This window comes from Anopheles marshallii, chromosome 2, assembly GCF_943734725.1.
Source record: "Anopheles marshallii chromosome 2, idAnoMarsDA_429_01, whole genome shotgun sequence".
Lineage (NCBI taxonomy): Eukaryota > Metazoa > Arthropoda > Insecta > Diptera > Culicidae > Anopheles > Anopheles marshallii.
The window spans coordinates 40,517,150-40,540,449 of NC_071326.1; the positions used below are offsets into that span (position 1 = coordinate 40,517,150).

Below are 23,300 nucleotides of genomic sequence, written 5' to 3' on the forward strand. Positions count from 1 at the left end.
AACGACCCGATTTTGATAGGTAAGTGCGCACAATATTTTACCATCTAACGAGATAATTCTCGGTTCAGACCGCTGGCAGACCGTTCGCGTTTGTCGTTTGCCACCCTCAGTTCCCATTCGGCGGCATGTTTTTTTTTATGGTTCATTCGTTCCACCCCTACCGGGTGGATTTCGATACAACCGGAAGCTACGAACCATGGGAACGAGGGTGCGACCGTCTCCAAGACACTAGCCAGTAGCCATCTTCAACTTGATTTGCCATGGTTCGATGTTTCGCCCAATTTTGTGTCACTTTAATGATCTGTTAGCCCGACTTTTCGGACTCGCCTCAGCCACTTACGCTGTTCATTTGCATCTACGAATCGGTGCCCTTTGCCGCACCGAAACTTCTCCAACCCCTGGAGAATTTCTACAAAAAGTATCACTTTCCTGCACTTTCTCCAGTTTTCAAGTGCTCAAGTTTGTTTGCTAAACCAGCCTGAGGCCATTCCGAGGGGAGCGGTATTAAAAACAACTGTAAGAAATTCGAAGATTAAAATAATGCCCCGTATTCCTCTGCTGTTGAAGCTAAAAAGACGCCGAGAAGATCTACACACACTTCGGCTTCCCTTCGATACGTTTTCCAAATTTTCCAGCCCCACCGATTGGGCCAATTAGTGGAATGCTCTGGTCGTATTGCACGCTAATACAGCCACATTAGTCTATGCGCTTCCATCTTCCGATCCAGTACACTTTTCGATATCGCGAAACGAAAGACGCTGATAGCGGACTAGTCAAACCCATCTGCACGAAGTGGGGAGGCAAAAGCAAGGTGTAGCAAGACAACCGTTACCGACCTCGGCAACAGACTGCTCATCAGTGTCACGTGGTCGGCAGAAGTCACGGAGTTTCCCAGACAGGGGTTGAAATGCGACCGAGCATACGGAAACCATTCGCTAATTATCATTATCCGATTAGCGTGAAACAGATTTCTTGCCATTACGCTGGTGGCAACACCGTCATGTTTCCCGAGCGCGGTGGCTCGTGGCTTCCCTTGGGAGAATGCTGTCTTCACCTAATTCCGATTGAGATCCCGCTCCATGTTTCTTTTTCGTTAACCCCCCCCTTTCCCAGGAGAGGTTTTCCTTTTTTTTTTGCTTTGCCATCTTGTTTCCCTTTTTTCTTGCGCGGGAGAAATGGCAACCAGTTCCGCTTCAAACTGCGATCAAACGAAGCGTAAGAAGGTGTTGCTTTTAATGCTTTGCATCATACCAAATCGTCGGTACTGTATCATAGCACTGGTGTTAAAAAGACTTCGCATTGGCATGAAGCGTGCGAATTATTGGGTTGAAGCAAAAGTTGCTTCAACTTTTTAATAAAACATTCCCGTGAATATCTATATTAACAGCTTTAAGATGTTTATCTTACATCCATTTTTTAAATTTGCTGATGGCTGATGTAACGTATTGCTTTCCCTTTAATCCGCCGAAGCTATTCTCTTTGACGTATTATTAAATGACCCGGCCTGGAATATAAGAGTCTTCTTTTGTAGTCTTCAACCTCAAGAGATCTTCGACTACTATTCCTAGCTTTCCTTGACGTCACTAACTCACAACAGAATAACATGTGCAGCATACGCAAAGAATACTTTAGACTCGATCCGGTCGTTCAAAAGACAGACATAACTACTACCGGCACCTTAATTACTTTAAGTATGATCTAAACCTCAAGGTACAATCATAAAGAAAAATCATAAACTTATTAGTAAATCGTTCAACAAACCAACAGCTAATGTTCGCTAGTCCTAAAGTGAAGTTTGCTTCAATTTAATTCAAGACTTCACATAAACTAACCATTATTAAATCACGGCTACATTTCAGCCATTGAATTCTATTTGTGGAAAGAAATCTAAAGACTTTCTTTTCATTTTATTCTCCAAGAAACGTGCCACTTTCCGGACAACTCAGCTCCATAACGTTGAACATCTTTTTCATACTCCCCCTTCAAATCGGAAGTTAACAACACCATCGGCATCGGACTGCCGTTACTACATCCCGCAGGGTGCATGTTTCCGAATGTTAACACACAAACGCACACACACACTACCGAGCAGGGATCCGGCACCATATGGTTGCGAGCAGCGCCACATTCAACAGGCAGCGACCGAACGAGCACCGACCATGCTCGTTACGGTTCATCATATTGTGGGATCGTAAAGGTACGGGTGTGGTTGTTGTACTGAGTTATTTGCTTTGCCAACGGGTATCGTGGCTGGCGTGAGGTTTATTGCAGTCGATTTGTAACGAGTAGCTATCGTTGCTGCATTCCACGCTGAGACGATGTTAAAGCGTTGCCCCAGTGTAAGACAATTATTTCCTCCTTCAGCCCCAGCAATCCCTACGAAAGTAGCTGATGAGACTTTTTTTAACTCACCATTTAGTCTTATTTTAGCAAAAAAAAAAACAAACAGACACACACACACACACAAAACAATTGCACAAGTTCGGTGGAAACTGTTTTTCCTCAACAACACACTTGAGGTATTTATGTACTACTGCTAGGTTTTAGTGCAAGTGCTTTTATTTCCACAAGCTCAGACGAATTTGCTGCTAACGATACCTAGAGCTTGCTATATCGTTGAAGATGATGGGAAGATTGTGATGGTAGTAAAAAAAATCCATTCCTACCAACGCTTTAAGGCAGTTCATTCCACGACTCACGCGGCTATTCGTAGGAAACCTGATAAAAAAAATCATTGTTGGTGTGCAATTTTGATTTCTAGCTCCAGTAACAACTCAATTAGTCGCCACTGATAGGACTTCTTTTAAATTTATTACGGGCAAAGCAGTGAAGGAGACAAAAAAACGTTTACAAAATGGTACCTTTTTGACATGAAATGTTCGGTTCGCCATATTGCGCGCAGAATGGAGACGCCTAATCGTTTTTATTTCAACGTAATACAACATTCGTTTAAATCTAGCTATTTATGTTGTTCATTTAAATAATAGCTTGAATAAAGAAAATCAAGTGTTTCTAACAAGAATTATTTGTTTTCCTTTCCAGTGCCATCAAGTACTTCAAGGCAATTTCGACAGAATGATTAAGGACATTCTGCTTTTTAGAATGAAATCGTATCAAAGGAAGCACTTTCTGTGATGGCAATACAGTCGAAGCGATATCGATACCATGAACTGTTGATTATATCACAAACAGGTAATGTAGTTCCACTTACAAACGCACCCGCATCCATCCTTATATTATCCATTTAATTCCAGCAATGCCAACACTCCCAACAAACGGATTGCTTAGCTTATTTTCCATTCAGTCTGCGCAGGTAAGACAAACCAACGAGGGAAAAAAAGCACACAAAAAACCAAAACCAAAACCGCCTGATCAATCGATGCTCCCCCTCTGTTATGAGCTAACCTTCAAACTGAATGTTTCATAAGCGAACTCATGCATATTATGCCTCCGGGCAACATTACTTAATATAATGAACCCAAACTTCTTTTCCTTTCCTTCTCAAAACCCTCCCACACACATGCACAGCGGATATTCTATTCCACCTGCTGTCGCACATGTTAGTCCAGCACCATGTACACCGGAAAGGGATGGAGATGTATTATCATATGGGTTTTGTTTTGTTTCAACCCTGCTCGATCACTACTTTTGGCCATCAGTCATCGCTGTTCGCTAAAAGAAGCGAAGTGTTGGGTTCCGCCACGGTTGCCATATCTCAAACATTACTGCAAGGTGTGGTTTTGAGTGGCCCGTTGTTTGTTTGCCGAAGACGACCGAGCAGTACCATCGAGAGCCATGAACCGTGATTCTTCATCTCTTCAATGATTTCCATACATACTCACACCGAAACAAAAAAAACTCCCAGCCCATCTGGAAAGAAATCTCCATACCGTGCGACGGTAGCGCAGTAACTCTCCTCCGAAATGCAAACTTCTTGACACACCTTTTAACCGTCAGTGCCGAAAAATCGCTACTGAGTCCCGGGTTTAGCGAGGACAACTCAATTTACCCGTTATGCCACACGGTCCGCCCGAATGGATGGATGTACGAGCATTGCTACCATGGGGGCTGTAACCGGATACCGTGCTTGTTTTCTATCCGGCAGCAGTCTAATAAGCGAAACGGGCAATGCGGCGGCGACGGCAATCCTATCCTAGAGCAGCAGACACCAGCTCCTGCTAGTAGGAGCTTTCTTCTGAATTAAATGTGCCTCAAGGAGAACGCGAGCAAACCCGTGCAGGAGATGGCAGCATCGGGGGGAAAAAGTACGATGCGTGAAGAATGTCAGCGCGCCAGGGACGGGTTTTTTTTGGGCTGGTGAAGGGTTCGTTGAAGTGGCACACAGTACGCAAAGGAGCAGCCAGAAAACCATCTCCGCGCACCTCGACTGTGTCTTGGCGTTTTTTTCAAGCCCCCGTGTTCACTCCACATGCCCAGATTGATTGAAGGCGTATAACGTTTCCCATGGATGTGTATTATTGAATCAACTACGCTGTTCCCAAACCCTTCTACATGCCGCCCGTTCGGCCCACGCTGCAAACATGTGGAAAACGGCGAATCAAGAATCAATCTGGATGGGTGTATTATTTCTTTCTCTTTTACTTTCTTTCCGCCAAACCATCTCCAACCACAAAACGCTGTAGCACGATGATGATTTCACGAAAAATTGGATTGATTTATCCAAGGCTTCCCCGTTCAACAACGGTTGCACAAACAGGGGAACCGCTTGATTGTTGCAATAAGAGGACGAATCAATCACGCCGGTACAACCATTGTAAGGATGTGTCTGTTCGTAGCAAGAAATAATAAAAGAAATATGGCAATATGCTTGGCAAAAAAAACGACACTTAGACCAACGATTGCAGTGTGCGCCTGCTGCAGCTAGGAATGGTCATTGAAAGTATTTTGTTTTGGTAAGTTGGGTTTTTATTTTTATTGAATAGTTGAATTATCTTCTATGTAAACTAATATACTAGAACCATCTGTTGCTTCATTGGATTGGATATTGCTTAAAGAATATGCCAAGACTCGGTTTAGACGATGCGCAACTAGTAAGGGATTTATCGACGATGATTCTGTCAAACAGCTTAGTTTTCAACAATATTTCTGTCAACGCTTGCACAATAAATTGTGTTTAAAAATTGCTTAAGTTGTTGGCTGAGTTGGCTAAAATTTTTCTTTTATTTCAATGCTTTTTGGTCTTGACTACACTCCATGTATTTTTTGTAGAATGAATTTTTGAAGATTCAATTAATTTTAGAATTTTAAACAAACGTCAACATTTCCTCTCAAAAGCTAGGCTGCCAAATATCGCTCGTGTAAACAAAGACTGACATTTCGCAACGCACAAACCGAGTACTCCAAACTACGACCAGCTATTGCTAAAATTTAGAATATATAAAACCAGCATATTCAAACAAAGTTGAAATAATTTCCAACCGTTCATCTATTGCTTATTGATTTTATTCATCTCTTTCTTGTCTATTCTAATAGGAACTATATCCTCCTATGGCTGGCTGCACTTCGTTCATCCATCTGTTGGCATATTGATTTAGTTCATAAAACTAACAGCCATAAAATGGGTAAAGCAAAATATCTAGCGCGCAATATCTGTGTAAATGGCCCCCAAGATACCAAAAAATTGGCCACAAGGTTGGAAATCCTTGGTCTTAACAGTGTAGGCAATCCGTGAGACGCACTGTAAGAGAGGATCGTTATAATCCGGAAAAGATCCACGAATCGAATCGAATCGAATTTACGCGTAAGTCGAATCCTAGTGCAATATCGTTTATATTTAAAACTTACAGAGTCTATATATTTCTTTTCTGCTTTTTATTTATTTTGTTCGATTGTTTGAATGAAAACATTGCCAAAAATTAAAAACAAATATTTTATGTGACAAACAAATACAAGACAAAACAATTTCATATAATTTTTACGTTTTTACCTAAATTGTGTGTGTATATATATCTTCGAATCTGTGAACCGTGTATCTCGGTTACTGCCTGTACTACTTATTCCTGTACCGCAAAACATCGTTTATTGCACAGTGATTACGAAACTCTCGAATCATCTGTGTGTTATGACTTAGTAAACTGTCATTTTGAATTGCGTTTTTTGAAGAAGTAGAAACAACTGTTGGTACTATTTAATTACATCCACAATTTGACAGATTTCAAATAGCATCGCTCCATTATTTAAACAGCTACATTTATTTGCTCCTGCATCCTTCTATCCTCAGCCGTATAGTAAATCATACACCCCCGACAAGACTTCTTTTCTTCAAAAACCAAATCCAATTAAAATAGAACGATACACAGCCACTCATTCACTCGTCACCTAACCGGCTATTTGCGTACCTAATCCCGAATGTCTTTAATTTCGATCCATCGGCGAGACTACCTAATGCATCGCCTCGTCTTAAGTGCATCACGTTGCATCCCGTATCGCGCCTAATGCCGTTCGACGCGCCATAAACACGAGCCGGCTGGCGTCAACCCGCGATGAAACCTGTTTGTGAATTGTGTGTGTGTTTTTTTTTAATTTTTTCAAATGCATACACTCACTTACAAACGAAGGGCTACCAACAATCGGTTGATAAGAGTAGTGTTGCTTTCGTTTGTTTGCATCACCCCGCCCCTTCCAAGGCGACCGGTGAGTGACAGAGAATCTAAACGATGAGCGAGCAAACTTTCCAATGCCAATGCCTTAAAGATGCATTATTATTGTGGCGCTGTAAAAGCGATGCCGTCAGCGAACTTCAACATCGTCAGCGCTTGGTACAGGTCTACGAAAGTGCTCTTTATCGTTCGAAGCACTAGTGACACACTATTCCGCCAGCACAGACAGGATGAAGACGAACCCATCCGAGGGGAGGATACAATTATGTCCGGCAGTCCGGTTACGGCACACTCGTACAAAGTTCAAAGGGTTTGTTTGGGTACTTCCGTTTAGGGCAATTTGCAAGACTAGCCGCATCATTTCTTTTTTAGGATTTCACCAAGTTGGCCAGGATGCTTGGGTGTGAAAAGAGGATGTACGGATACTTAGCAATGGAGTTAGCGAGCACGGTGACATGATCTCGGACAGGTGAGATGATGATGATGATGAGAGCAATCTAGTGGTGTAATGTTGCGAGAACAGGGTGAATTAGGCTGTTTGAACGTGTAGGCGAATCACATGTACATGTGTATAACTGAAAGCGAATACTACTTGCATCGTTAGGAGGAATGAAACGTAGATTTCGATGTAACTTTACTTGATACGAAATAGCTAAGACTTTCAATCGTTTTATATTCATCACAAAAATTCTTTTTAATAAACTAACACTTCCAACAATTTAAACAATTATTTTAACAACATTAGATATAGTGAAATATACATATCACATTTATAATATTAAACAATATTATTAAATGTTTTAGTCAAATTTTACCTAAAAACAACATATTGAACTGTTGCAGTTATATTTATTTTTTTATACAATCAATTAATTACTTTTGTATTCCTGAGTAAGACATAACAGTTTTTGCATTCTCCATTATCTATTTTATATTTGACTAAAATATAAAACATCTCAATCGCTGCAAAACAATTAACAAATTTCGAATTGAATTTAAAATATAAAAAAAATGCTAATTTTAATGCAAAATTCAAACAAAAATATAAGCAAACTAATGCCTACCCCACCTGCCATTGGTTCGAATTTTCATTTTACGATTCTAATTGCACCGATGTGGCAGAATGAAGCACGTGCCCACAACACTTCGTTAATGGAAAAGTTCTCTAATTATCTTGCCTGCTCGAAAAAAAAAAGAATAGCAACATTAAACGCATGTCAAACGTGATACGACACTCGATACGGTGTCCGTACGTGCAATAGACCAGTTCCCAGCGCATCGTATGCAGCAGTAATAATGCGGCACACTGAAGCATTGTTGACCTACCATAAATTTTCGCTTGCAGTAACGAATTTGATTTTTATGTGTGCGATTCACCAAAAAAAAAGCGAGCTAGCAGGTCAGCATAAAGACCGACACCCCGGAACACATACAGGCACAGTCCGGGGTGGGCGAAACCGATGATGATGGTTTAAAATTCTATTGGCGTGATTTAAATTTTAATACAATAATTTCGTCTCAATTTTCACACCACATGAAACGTGAATGGAGTGAAAAGGGAGGAGGGGTGGGGGTCATTTTCCCTTGCTAGATTGCCACCGTCCAGTTGCATTGTGCGAATGTACGTGCCTGTACGCATCACAGGTTGCATTGCTATCCCCCGTAGCTTCGTTTTCTCGCTATTGCATCTGCTCGTGCCAATGCTGGAATGTGGATGAGTTTTGCAAATAAATTCATGTATGCATTCGATTTGATATTTTCACCACAAATCATTTCTCCCCCAGCAGGTCGCCATCCCGCGCGCTCTGTTTCGATTGGGAAATATCGGCCCATGAGCTTCATCGTTCCTTGGTCGAGTAAGGTCATTTGTGGCATCGCAATGTCACCCCACCAACCCAACATGGAATTAGTGTGGGTGGTGGCTGTATACATTCATTTTCCCATTGTTGCGGACAACCGACGGGGGTTGCTCTGGCTAGTGTCACTCGATCAGAGCATTGGTCCATGTGGCGGATTATCATCATCATGGTGGCCCCACATACGCTTCACATCAACATTGGGAATGATCTCAATCAACATTTCGTACCCACCGTGCCACCACAATTCGAAACGTTGCGTGTCGTGTTCGATGAGTCTAATCATGCGTGTTTCACTTCATGCCGTTCACATACCCTCCCCCACCAGGGGACATTATGGTATAGCATTAACCTTAATGAAGATTAGCCATCCCGGAAACGGCTTTGGGAAGGATTCGGGAATTCCTTTTTCGCACTCACCCTAGTTCGAGGAACCACCCCCCCCAGTGGGAAATGTACGGAAGCCCACGAGAATGATGCAGCATTGAATCGGATATCAATTGAAGAACCACCGGAACACAAGGGCAAGGCAATTTTTGTGCGGCTGCTAAATCGCTCCCTTTATTTGCTGGTCGCGCCAGCAGGCCAGATTCGATGCGATGTGACACCTTCCTGGTGATAAAAGTAGCATGACGCAAGCAAACGCTTCGAACCGGACCGGACGCGACCATCCTCAATGGGTACACGGTTCTAATCAAATTGCGTGAAATTGTGGCAATTCGTGAAAGATTTTTCCCGGCCCCGAAGAAGGATGAAATATAGACCAGATGGAATTCCCGGTTCTGGTGGCTGGTGTTGATTTTATGTTATCAATATTCAAACGATAAATTGTGCAGTGTACCTAATATACGACTATTATGACATACATCTGACATGTGACTATTTCACTTATAAAAATAAAAATAAAAAGAGATAAAAAAGATTTGATGTAAATATTGTTCTTTTTTTTGCTTACACGCGCTAGTTGATCATATCCTTAGCATTGTCAAACAGTATCTTTTAAGATATGTTTGTGCCAAGTTACTCCTTGACACAAATCTACGGTCCAAGTGGGATTTAGTACCAGTTCGGTTGTGTGAAGATCGGCCTCTAAAAACTCCGGACAACTCAACACAAGACCATAGTCCCAGAATATTTCCCGGATTCGATCTGTTCTACTTGCTGGAGATAAATTCCCTAATCATGAGTCCTATGTAGGGAACATCGGCTTTGAATGAATCCGGAACGTTCCACATCTTTTTAAAGTTAATATGTTCTAGAAAATTTTATACACTATTTTTAATTTTAAATAATTTTCTTTTTTGTTTAATATGTTTCATTTATTTTTTATCTGTCCCATCCATCAACCATGTAAGGGTAGAAATCTGAATTTTAAGTGAACACTAACAAACTAAAAACTACCATAAATTACCAAATATTTTAATCCAAGAACTTGAAAATTGATAATACGGCAAATGCCGTCATTATGGAGTAAATGAATAAAAAATAAATAACTTGAAAATTGAGAATTAATTTCATAATGAAAAGAACCTGTCGTTCAAAAAATAAAACTAATTACTAGGTTACGGATTAATCGAAGCTTTTCAACAAAATGTTGTGGACTGTGTGCCCTATAACTATATCAACCATAGCTGAAAACCCCGATGTTTAACAAGGTCATTTCGTTGAAGCGCTTCAAACGCGCATTGAATCCGAGATTAACGTACCCCTTCCAGCGTCCGGATGCAAGAGGTTTCGTTTCGGCTAATCGTGCCCTCCCATCTTGGGTCAAACTACAAGGTTAGCCCTTTTTTTCGAGCGTTCCAACACGGAAGGAATTGAATTGAAAGGCACCCCAACAGAGTACCAAAAAAAAAACCGTCCCAACTCACACCGCTAAACATTCCCGAAACTTACCTTCCAACCGGCGCTGCTGGTCGAGTCGCCCTTATCCTTGAAGTACGGCACATTCTGCACCATCCACTCGTAGATCTGGCTGAGCGTGAGCCGGTTATCGGTGGCTGAGCTGATGGCTTGCGTGATGAGGTCGGCGTACGACAGATTACCCCAAGCGTTGCGCCGCGAGGAGTTTTTCTTCGACGAGGACGAGGCGGCCGCCTGCAACTGTGTATTGCTGGATCCTGGAAGAAAGAGAAGATCAGTATTAGAAGTTATTGGTATAATCATGCAAACAAGTGGCAATCCAAACTTCACGATGTGATTTTAATGATAAATTTGTTTAGCTTATGATTTTATCACATCACAATTCAATGTGATCACATTTCCCAATTTGCCAACTGTTCATATCAATTTAAACTGCCCTCTATCGCGCTCCATTTGTCCTGTGAAGCCTTTCAGGTGCACTTGATAATCAACCATATGCTACGTGAAGTTTGTAATGGGAACGGATCGCAAGAACCACATGTTGCTGCCTTCAAACCCACAGCAGAACACAGTGACCCATCTCCGAATACCGAATCACGAGATAAAAACTAGCCCTTACCGTTACTTCTCCCTAAAAGGAGGCCAAATATAGCACATCAACCTTGAGCCACCCAGTAAACTCAATCATTGCCTCAACAAAGTAACAAAAAAAAACCCACCCTGCAACGGATCGCTAATTGAAAGGATCAAATTAAAAACGGTTCAGCTCGTCCGCTGGACGAACTTGTCGCCACGGCGCATACCAACTGCCGCCGGCTTGGCTGACACCAAGCAACCTTGGGTGGTAAAAGTTGTCAGACTTTCCAAAAATACCTGATCCCTCCAGCATGCGGAACAAGTTTTGAGGCAATCAAGCAGATTTTGTAGATTCTTTTTTCCCCTTTCCTTTCGTTTATCTCGCAAGATTTTGCTTGCAATCCTTTCCGAACACCGGCGGAAATTGGGCACTACAAGCTGGACAACCGAAACGTGGAACGCGTCCGTTGACTGCGACTAATAATGGTGACCTCGACCAATAAAATAAAACAACAAAAAGAAAAACCTTGCGCGACTCACTCAAGAATTTAGAACTTAATGGTAGCACACCATTGGAGCAACCGGCAAGGTCCATTCTCTTGCCGGTTACGGACCAACCGAAATGGACAGTTCTAAATATAGCGAACCACACCACACGCTTGTGAAGGAGATGTCCATTTCGTGACCGCCTGCCCAACCGCACCCTTTCCAAACCCCCCCATTGCATTTGCCAAAGCAGATCGCAAAGCACACGGAAAAGATACGAAACGGATCGTAAAATTTTAAAGTCTTTTTTTTATTGCGATCGCGCCTCCACTTCAATATTGCACCGTTGCTAGGAGGAAACCAAAAAAAAATAAATGGCAATCTGATGGAAACCGGGCGAAGTGTGAAAACGCAATCCTAACGAAAAAAAATGAGATGCAAAACAAGAAACCTTCCTATCCTGTCCAAAAACCGGTGAAAACCAGTTAATTAGCTAATTCGGACCGGGTCCACAGCGTGTCATATTCGTCCTGTATTTTTTTTTTCTTTCGCTTGGTTAGAAAACTAAGAGCAGACTGAGACAAGACACATTGTCTAAATATATGTTCCAAATGTTTTTTTTTTTTTTTATACAGTTTCCGTACTGCGATATTTTCCACCATGATCACACTCATCAGTTTACTACGATCTTTAATAAAAAAAAAGAATCGAATCATCCACGTGGCCTCTTGAGTGATGATTTTCAAAGTACGAAAATAGTGTACCCGATTCGCTTTGGTGTGATTTGCTACGTACGATCACCCTTTAATCACTGTTGTAGCCACACATACACAGGCAAGGATTGGGTAAAAATATAAAAAAGTAAACTTTTGTTTATATTTATCGCACACACTCGTCTCCTGCTCCCCGATGCATGCCAGCCTTACTCTGGTCTCCCTGTTGCTTGGTTAAACGCAGGTAGTTTATCCTTTGCTTACGTAACACCGTACGCCCTCACCGTACACGAAGCGGGTACGATCGCTAGAATAGATCGACCAGTGGAGGTGCCAAACGAGCGAACGCAGAGATGTAGTGTATTTAGGTGAATCGATAAGTTTTGATAAGATATTCTTGAGGAAAAGTTTTGCAACGTATTGTAGTTTAAACCGATTAATGCAGGGATCGGCACACCTTTCACAGATAGGGCCAAGCAGTGGAAACAATTTTGATGCTGCGGGCCAGGCACACCAAATGTGGCTTTAGATACATGAAGGATTTATAGGAGATATCATAAAACTAGTGTTGTCTTTAATGAATCTTTTGAGAAGAGCCATTCATATACATCTTTGTGAGGAGTGGTTCAAATCAGGAGTCGACTCTCAAAAGGATTCATGAATCCTCAGTGCAGTGGCGGATTAAGTTCCTTTGAGGCCTTAAGCGAAATGGTATTTGGTGCCATAAAGGTCAAGATTTGGAAGGTCATGAAGTTGAGATGATTCAGGGATCTTTGAAGTTTCATGAACCTTCGAGAATTCATAGATCCTTGAGGATTTATGGTTCATTGAGGTTCTATTGCCGGGACGGATTTGGCTCGCGGGCCCATACTTTTCTGACCCCTGGATTAATACATTAAACAACAAGCATAACAATTTTTCATCAATTCTTCACGTGTCAATGTTAACAACATACATTACTTCCGGTTTGGGATTGCCAGGATTTATACGTCTTTTTGGACAACAAAAACTTGAAGGATTCGATCGTCTCCTAAGTCGGATGAGCAAACCCGTGTTGGGTGGATTATATTGAAATTAATGAATCCAAATAAATCTTTGAATTTTTAATAAATAAATCTGAATAAATCATCAAAAATTCATGAATGCTAACTGATTTATGACTCCTCAAAGATTTTTCAATCATCCAAGATGGATGACCTTTTTAGCCACTTGCCTTATAGCCTTCCCCTTCCCCCTCCCCTACGCCTCTTATGCGGCTTTATTCAAAATTATGTTATGATATTATACAATATTATATATTATGTATTATAATACATAATATATACAATACAATCGGCATTTATAGTAAGTTTATCGCTTGGTGAGCCTGGAACTTGGTGAAAATTCTCAATGTTAATATTTTCAGGATATTGGAGATGATAACTATCATCTCCCAAACAGATTTGATAACTATGATATATTTCCTTGAACAAACTAGTGATCTTAAGTGATGCTGAGACATGCTGAGTAAGAAAAAAGAACGCATTAAATCTTCTAATCTTCACAAATATCTCACTTGCAGTGTGAATTGCTCACAGAGCTGTTTATGTATTGTTTGGCCTTTGACTTGACCCGTTACTTCACCGGATATTGGAGAGCTTGTTGTGTTAAGCAACTCACGTAGGATGAAATATTTAACTCAGCAGTTATAACACTTTGCGGTGACTATCAATTCACAACACCCCAAACCTTAAAATAAACCTAAAATTACCTAGAATTCCTAGAAAAGATAAAAATACTTAGAATTTCCTTAGAATTCCTTAAAATAACCTAGAATTCTCAACAATCATTTGCTTTTGTAATTTGGAATGCACGAAATGCATTCAAAGTTGCAAATATTGAAGCAATGATGCATCGTATTGCACATTAAGAGCGAAATAAACGTTGTTGTAACTAAAATAACCAATGCAACTTTACTACCCACCCAACAGCGTTGGGTAAAAGGCGGTGATCATATCCAACCCGTGGGGAAAGAATGAAGAAGCTACTTCTTCTTTTAGATCGCAGGTTGACAAACGAAGTGCAATCAATATTTTAATTGGTGCGCACTAGGGCCAAACGATCGTCGTTCGATTAATGGCGCGATAGTCAGACCTGCCTTTGCTAAGGGATGCGGGAAAGGCAATAGCAGTCGAAGATTACGCGACCAAACGTATGGCAAGCGAACCTATACTACAGCACCCGAAGAAAATCAAGCAATGGCAATTAAAAAACACACACACAAACCCCCATCGTACCCCCCGCGGGAATTTCCATCAACAATGTGTATCACACAAACACCGGTCCGCGTAAGGTTCGCTCCACTGTGGTAGTGGACGATTTCAGTGTCATCGCAACGATTTACCCCGTGTCGTTATCATTTCAACGCGGCCACCACACTACTTTGGCAGGACCATTTTATCTATTTTTATGTTCAACCCACCCTTTTTACCATTCATGTCCCTGTGCTCTTTCCTTTCTCCTTAATCTCGACATCCTCAAATCCAACCTTCCGCCGAAATGGCACGCACCGCTTTCGCCGGTGTACTCGGTTCTGGTTTGTTTTTTTCTGCGGAAGTGTAGTACGCTCATAATCATTCACTACGTATCTGGGCGCTTACGTGTTTGTGTCATTTATAGTTGCTGTTGATTGTTTGTGAATGGGCAGTAGCAACACAACAACGCCGTCCCAACGCGTATATGTCCTCCTTTCTTTAGGTTCTGCCTTTGCCGCCCGCCCATATGCCACCGCGCACACCCAGCGAACGCCTCTCTCCCCCTCCCCCGCCCAGACACGATCGTAGTAATTGCGTCTTGTTTTTGTTTTGATATTTCATTCGCGCCCGCGAACGCATTGCGCTTTGCACCGCGGGCGTCCGTGTTCGGGGTTTTGTTTTGGTGTCTTACGCGTCCTTCTGGATGTGGCGGCAGTTTCCGTCATCTGACTTTTCGCCGTTTTGCTTTAGTTTTCGGGTGATAAGTCGCCGCACAAATCGGGCCAAACCAAATTAACTGCGATCGCCAAAAACAAATGCTTCACTTTCGCTTTCCGGTTGTGTTTTTTTTTTGCTTTGTTCTTGCTGCCCCGACTCATTCTGTTACCGGTGGGGTGGTATCGTTAACATAAGGGTTGCACATTTGGGCAGCATTGGGGTGGTGGGCAGCAGCAGAAAGGTGCACTGCGGGTTGATCAATACACACCATCACCCCATGTTCAAGTGCATATGCACTCGTGTGGTGAATGGTGGTGGGGATACGAACAGGGAGGCTCGTCTGACAAGCTGTAAGTTGATCGATTTTTCCCTGCCTTTTGCTCCCCGCATTGGCCTCCCCTTCCCACACTATCGTTGGTGCAACTTTTTGCTCCAACTAGTGGCGCTTCGCAAAGTTCACGGTAGGGAGGTTAGCAAAGGTGTTGGGCGAAGTAGTAGCAGCTGGTTGAACGGTGACGGTATGCGCAAATAAATAGTACCCGTTAAACAAGTTCTACAAATCAAACGAGCGTAGGAATGTGGTATGCAAATCGAGAAACACAAATACACAGACCGATGCCTCTATCTGTCTGATTCGTGATGCATTTTATGATGCACTTGCAGTTACCTCGAGGCACACATGAATCGCAATATACCACAGGACAGTTTTATGGTACATTGCAAGTTATGATGAAATTATCATTACACTTATATACCAAAAGGCTAATAATATATTTAAAAACATACCTAATTAACACATTGATTCATTTCTTAATTATACTCAAACACAAGATGACTAATTTTCGTTAATAGTCCGCATGGTTGTGATTGATTTGTTTGATCGATTGATTAAATAACTCAAATTCTGCTGCGCAATTGGATGCGTGGACCAGAGGCCATCAAACTTCTGGGAGGAAAAATATGAAATTTGCTACTAAAATTTTTAAATTTCGCGGGAGAACTTCAGAGTACATTGTGCATTATTTGGGGTGATGTCTACCAAATCAGTAACCGAGACAACCGAACGCAACGGATACCGAAAGATTCCAAGTTCTAAGTGTTCACAGGTGAAATTTGAACAATGCCAAAGATTTCTTCGAATATTCTCATTAATCAGCAATAAGGTTCAACTCCAGCCACTATAATTGATCAAATTGGTGCAATCGTTGTACGCCATGGATCATCTTCGACAAAGAGGTGCAGTGAAAGTACCAAAGAGCCGGAAGCGGCTTGCTAGCCTCACTATGCCGACCATTGGCGTAGATCAGTGGGGGACCAATTTAACAATCTTGCGTAAATTTATGTTTGGTGATTCAATTTGGTGAATCATTGAGAATTCTGACCTGTTGCACTTATTACAACTACATGGTCGAATAGTTAGTCCTTGCGTCCTTGAGGAAGGGTACGAATGCAATTTTGTACTGACCGGCGCTTTTACCAAATCATGCCCTCCCCTAAAACATCCTTAAAACTACTCATAATTTATAAAAAAAAAATCATAAAGGGCGGGCCGGTGATGTCGCCAGTCTTCACACCACAGAACAGGTCCAAAATCCCATCCGGACCAATCCCCCGTAAGCAAGACTGCCCATCTAAGCATGACTGAGCTACGGGTAAATAAAGTCAAAGATCAAAGATCAAAGAAAATTGGCAGGTTTAGACCACTTGAGGTTGTTGTGCCGATAAAGAAGAAGAAGAAGTTCATAAAAGTACCTCAGATATCTACATTTTTTATTATTCTTTGTAATAATCTGAATGTCTGTCTCTTAAAAAAATATTATGTTCAATTTAATAGTTATACAATTATTGTATTATGACGGGGTTTCGCCATATTTTGAGTCGTATATGGACTGAAAAGGGTACAATTCCCTCTATGCATTCTCAATTGAGAACCTTCTCAACACCCACCCTATTGTTTAAATGAAAAATTACATTTTTTTTGATAAATCGTCACATGTTTTAAGAAAACATTCCACTGCATTAAAAATAATCGAGCATATTTAAGCATAATATTTTTTTATTTAACTATACACCATCCATCGAATCGAACGCAGAATTTACATCTGCTTTTTTAAATTGGATACCAGAGACAAAAAAAGCACCAAACGATAATAGACATACTCGTACACGGCTCAATCGCGTCTCGACCGTGTCTCGTCTAAGTATCTAATAATCGTCTAGCCATACGCGTTAAATAAAAAAAAAAGATATCATTAAACCTAACGAAAGGAAACCCCCGAAACCGGTTCATTCCGAACCGACCAAATCCGGTTTGCCAAAAGCCAATCTTCTGGGTGCGATAAATGCGTTCCCTCCCCCCTCTACCTCCCCCTCCCCACCTTACAACCAACTAATGTAGTGGCCACTTTTCCGGTTCTCTGGTAGAAAGAGCTGTACGGGTGATTTTTTTTTTTGCGTACCTCTTGCGGTCACGGTCTACGGCATTTTAGTAGAGATGAATACAGACGGTTCGTTTCAGCATTTCTGATCCACCTAACCCGTTTTGATTAGCACACCGAATTATCGTTTAGCTTTAATGTACTGAATTTTAATGCGAAACGCGTAGAAGGTATTTCCCGGTTCTAAGATTATCAAATATGAGTAAAGCTTTGCATGCAATCAAAAATCTAAATTGATCTCATCGGATACATTTGGCGGAATCGAAGAGTTTGAATTGACTAAAAATCATCGCATAATGTCAAGGGGAACAGAAATACCGCGGCTGTTGAAATATTTGCATTCCAAATCGCTCCGATCTTCGGGCGAAGAAAGCAGAATCGTCTGAGTCGTGAAGATCAAATATCGTAAGGTATCTGCACAAACGCACTCCAATGATGATCGAGGACAATCTGCGGCGCCTTTCGTCGTCTGCATACCACCTCAAGAACTTCAACCAGTAAAGCAAACTGATGGACGTTAAGGCAGACAGCACAAGAAACGGCGAAGCTTAAAATTAAAGCACTTCCTCATTATGAACATGATGAGTGTTTTGTTTCTTTTCCTATTTCTGTGCTACTGAACTGAAAGCTAGGAAGTCAAGAACGTAACTTTGTAATGCTAGGGGTAGGTTTTCTTTCCTGTTTCGCCCTCTTCTTTCCGTCCGACTTTGTGTTCTAAGACAACCGAACTCGACCGCAACGCAATGTTGATTACGAAGCACGATGATCTGCACCAGCCCGGCTAGACAGACGAAACGAAGCCGAAATTGTACCAGAGAAGAAAAAAAAAAGACCCCTAACCTAGACATTAAGCCGAAGTCTGGTCGAAAAAAAAGAGAAGGTGAGCCTGTCTACTGTAACGCCTGTGTTAATCAAAGCGAACTCCACTCCGCTCACATCAGGTGGGTTATGATCGGTTCGACGTGATCGGACCGTGGGCTGTGGGGCAACCATGCGGCGGGGTAGGAAGAAGAACTGGATTTGGGGTGGCAAATTTTTCGGTGCGCCAGGTGGCAGTCAGTGCTAAATGTGTTCGTCCGCACCTATCCGATACCTCCTCCTCTATCGGCTTCCTTCAAAATATAAGGCCCGAACACCATCATGCGGCCATCGGTGGATCGAAAAATTCGGCGCGTCTAGAATCTACCCTAACACATACACATCCCATCATCGGCGGCCCGCGAAGGTCAGATTCTTGCGTCGCAGAACCAGTTGTGCGCTGTGAGTCCAGTCTCGATAGATTCCTTCCCACAGCACCGTTGCGCCGCGCTGGAGGCTCCACAAACTGATGACTAGACATAGCTGGCAACATTACTAAAAAAAAAAATCTATGTCCAAGAAGTTTACGGGGTTAAATGAGTGTGCCTCCCAGAACTCGTTTTTTTGAGGGATGCCATATAGATTGACTACCCTCTCCTCTTCTATAGCTTTTCGTTTAACTTGATATCGCTAGTGATTCGGAGGTGCTCACGGAACGCATAGACGAATATCAATTCCACCCCCTCCAGCCTCACCCTCGCCCACATGCAGACAAACTCACCCGCGTTACGAGCCATCATCAAGCAGCCGATCGATCATGCGGGTTGCGGTATGCGAGAGCATCAGAGAGATAAGAATAGGCCAGCAGATACACATGCAAGCGCGGACGGGCACTCCCGGTACGTACACAGGCACATGGACGCGTATGGCCAATTAAAAATGTAAACATTGAAACAGGAACTCTCGCGAACGGGCCACCTTTCAATGACACACATACACGCAGACCTTAGACTGGGTGGCAGTCCGCTACCACGACCGCGTGTTGAATGTGCGCACGACCAAACGCCACCTCCCCCAGCATACGCACGGGTGGTACGGGAAGGCTCGTTCGCGTGTCAAATAGTGTGCGGAGTTTTGGTGTGTGTGTGTGTGCGTTCCGTTTTTTATTCTTCATTTTTTTCCCTCGGAGGTGTTACAGGACCAACTAACAGGCCACGCACGCGGAATTCACACCGCGAGGAATGAGACGGTGCCAGGAATGCGAGTAACATTTTGCGCTTGATTGGACACTCTGCTATCGGGTTTAGATATATGCCAATTGAGCGAACGGAGTGTTTGAGAGAACGTTCTACAATGTTGATGCCTGCCTGGTCTGGTGATCGTATCGTTGGTCGACAACAATGTCCAAAAAACCGTTTAAAGTACATATTGATCATATATTGTTCTACAGATTTCTCAACAAAAGGAAGCAGATAGGATGATCATTTGCTCTAGTATATCAGGTCTAACATACTAAAAATGTGGTGATAACATCAAATGTTCAAAATGTCACTAATTAGACCACTTTTTGTTGGTTGTTTCAACAATAACAGACCCACTCCTTGACATTGAATCTCTCTGGGTCTAAAACCCACAAAACCTTGACATTGAATCCAATCCGTTCCAATAAATCAACTATTCCGGCCTATAACTTGAGTCTTGTCAGCCAACACAAGGCCCTGTTCTAGAGTAGATCGTTATTTTCGGATCGGATTTTGATCGTAAGAATTTTATAACCTTTGCCGGGATTCGATCCAAGTCCTTTTATCTATCCTTGGATTACTATCCCCAATAAGCCAGCCGAAAATTGCTTCGAGACGAGGTTTGAACCCAGGCCGGACGTGTAGCTAAGTCGTTTCTTACCAACTTTACTTTCTGAACGGATCATCCGGATATGATTGAAACTCAATATGTTGGTAACTCAAGTCTTCAGAAAAGAGGTCTCTGAAATTAAAGGTTTCTACAAGTAAGTTACGCTGCACGTACATCGTATTATTACAATACGATATTTCGTCTACGATCAACCTGATGCGATCAAACTACAAAACCATGTATTAAGACCAGAAGCAACTTATTCTACACATGTTATGTTATGTATGTGATTTTGAACTTTCTGGGTCGTCGAGCACCATTCTTGTGACGTGCCAAGCCTTGAGAAACAATTCATTAAATCATTGGATTAGAAGACGGTGAAATCATTGTACAGTAGATCGAATTCCTCACTAATGAGGAATATATCGCCTCGCTAATGAGGAATACATCGTCTATATTGTGTTCTCACAATATGTTATTTCGTTTAAGACCAATCTAAAACGATGCAATTGGTTTTGTTTGTTCAAAGTCCGTATCCCACAGGCGTATCTGAGTATGGTAATCAAGAAAGTTCTACATAGTCTCAGACTTTACCTTTAATGGTCGAGGAGGAACAGTTCCTATGCGGAACTCCTGTGCAATAAAAGGTTTTTACACGGTTGAATCATGTATGATAATGTATTTGCAGAACGGCGAACAACTGCACATTTAAGTTGTACGTATCATTATGTGTAACGATAGCCCTGTAATAGTGATTCGCGCATGACATCAAACTAGCGAGATTGACCAAGCCGAGAGTCTTTTAAATGATGATTGTTGCAATTACTTGGATCATAACCGAACAGAACGGCATGCTAACAGCAAAAAGAACGTTGCACTTCTAACGTTACGCTTGTTAGTTCTCTATTCAGAAATTGTTTGATCTACTGACTTGGCCATCCCTCCAGAGCGTCTCTTGAGTGATATAGAGCATCTTGAAAGCAGTATAACTAGTAACCATTACAGCCACTAGTGAACTGTGCAACCCTTATCACACTACTTACCGGTATTGGCCAGCTGCTGATTACTGCACTTATTGCTGTCCGGTTCCGTTTCCGGCTCGACAAAGTTCTCCGGCCTCGGCAGGGGCCAGGTGTTGGAGCGTGCTCTGGTCTGCGGCTCAAATCCCGTATCCTGCAGCTCGGCCAGCGCATCCATCGGTATGCCATCGTTCGAGATGTTGTCGTACATGCCGCCACCGCCTCCACCACCGGCACGCAACGGTGAAGCCGGCCAGCCTCCACCGTACGGATCCATGGCCGTATTCAATCGGCTTGTACGCTGCGTCGGCCTGGCTTTATGCGCGGCTAGGTCGTACGCTTACTCTGGAACTTCTTGCGACGCTAGGTTGTTGCTTACGGATTACGGATGCACGCACACACTGGAGAGTATTATTACTTTCGTCCACGCAGCAAATATACGCGGAATGTTAGACACTGCACGTGGCAGAAAAAAAACACACACACGGGAAGCACGCACACACCGATGACACTTGCGGCTTTACGGTAGTTTGCGTAGCGATGTGCGTCGATTTTTTTTTTGGGCTTTTGCGCTAAACGTTTGCTTTACAACCGGTGCTCACCAGCTGTCATCGCACGTATGGACATTTCCCTGCCCAGATACCGTCGGTACTGGGGGGGAAGGGTGATACACTTCAAACACTGCGCGCTCCCGCAACACCAACCTGCTGGAACTTCTCGTTGTTTCCAACGGGTACGCACACAAACACTTTCCTGCACACACAAACACACGGTTTCAAGGTTAGTCTATCGACACGACACCGCCAAGCGGAACTGAAGAGTTGCTGCAATGATTACTATTAATTCACCTGTCAGAAATTCAGAGGCTCCTGGGCAACTAAACAACAAAAAAAAGAAACACATAAAAACACCAACAAATCACTAAACCATACACCATGCGGAATGGGAACGGATGGGTTACTATGTGTGTAAAAAAAAACATAGTTTCTGTAGGGGGATGATAGTTGGCCCCCGGTCGGGGTGGCCTTGATTCGGCCGAACAAACGTCACTAGACTGCCACTATCACACTACACACTTGGCAGCTTGTATAGCGCAGATTCGCGGGAGGCAATCGAATTGATTTTCGAAGCAATCGTGTTTGCGTCCAAGTGTACTCACATACTTCCCCACACACACACACACACACACACGTACCCGTTCGTCATAAAACATGTTTCCTATCTAGCACATCAGTAAAACAGTGACCGATAGGAATAATTGTGTCACGCTGACATTTGAACTACGTCACTTTACGCTAGAAGCGCGTGTGTGGAAATAGAAACAAAAACCGCACTACAAAAAATCCCCAGATGACAGATGACAACGCCACGCATACTAAGATCAGGTACGAACACAATGTGAGCAATCTAAGTAGGAGGATGCTTTGGCAGCTTTCTGTCTCTCTATCTGTGTGTGTGCTGACGTTTCATAATCATCTTTGTTAATCAAACCGGACCAATTAATTCTTTCGCACGTGTGTAGGGAAACAGAACAGGGTTTGAATTGTTATATGCCATGAACCGCAACCCTGTATCTACGACGTATCAGAATTGTGTTATCATTCAGAGCGCGGAGTGCTGAGAAAAGAAGAGATACTCCGATAAGAGTGTGCGGGACCCTTTCGAAGGGAAAGTGCGTACACGGGCCCAATCGAGTACTACTAAACACTCGCCGCATGTAAGCAACGCCCGAGCGAAATTCGGGGAACGGCAAACACTACACCTCACGCACTATCACGTACTGCTGCCCGTCCTCTGCCTAGCTAATCTAGTACCCCGTTCTCGCTCGCTCTTACGCACACCTCAGCCAAGATTCGGCCAGTATACGTACCGTATCGTAAGCGCAAGAACAGCGGAAAAAATTGCTCTAAATATATACATTTCAACTCGTTGATAAGTTGTGGTCGGACATTCGTTGTAGGACGGCGAGTTTTGGATCTGCTCCAGACGGGAAGGAGTCTAGGCGAGGAGACGTAGTGATTACGCACACAGCGATGCCGACCCCCCCGGCCGATGAGAGAAGCCGCACCATCATCATGCTCGGATTTCGCTAGTTAATATCCCGACGGTCTCCGTGCCGCTCAGCTGTG

The 23,300-nt window shown here is 42.7% G+C and overlaps 1 protein-coding gene across 1 annotated transcript in view; it reads right to left on the reverse strand.

The window, feature by feature from the left end:
* The window catches only part of LOC128718876 (forkhead box protein O), a 48,338-nt gene extending 26,890 nt beyond the window's left edge, over positions 1-21,448 (reverse strand). The window contains exons 1-2 of the mRNA XM_053812492.1: positions 21,196-21,448; positions 10,373-10,596 (exon numbers count right to left, since the gene is read on the reverse strand). Coding sequence (XP_053668467.1) covers positions 10,373-10,596; positions 21,196-21,448 — 477 coding nt within the window. The remainder of the gene's footprint in view (positions 1-10,372; positions 10,597-21,195) is intronic.
* Positions 21,449-23,300: the final 1,852 nt, after the last annotated feature.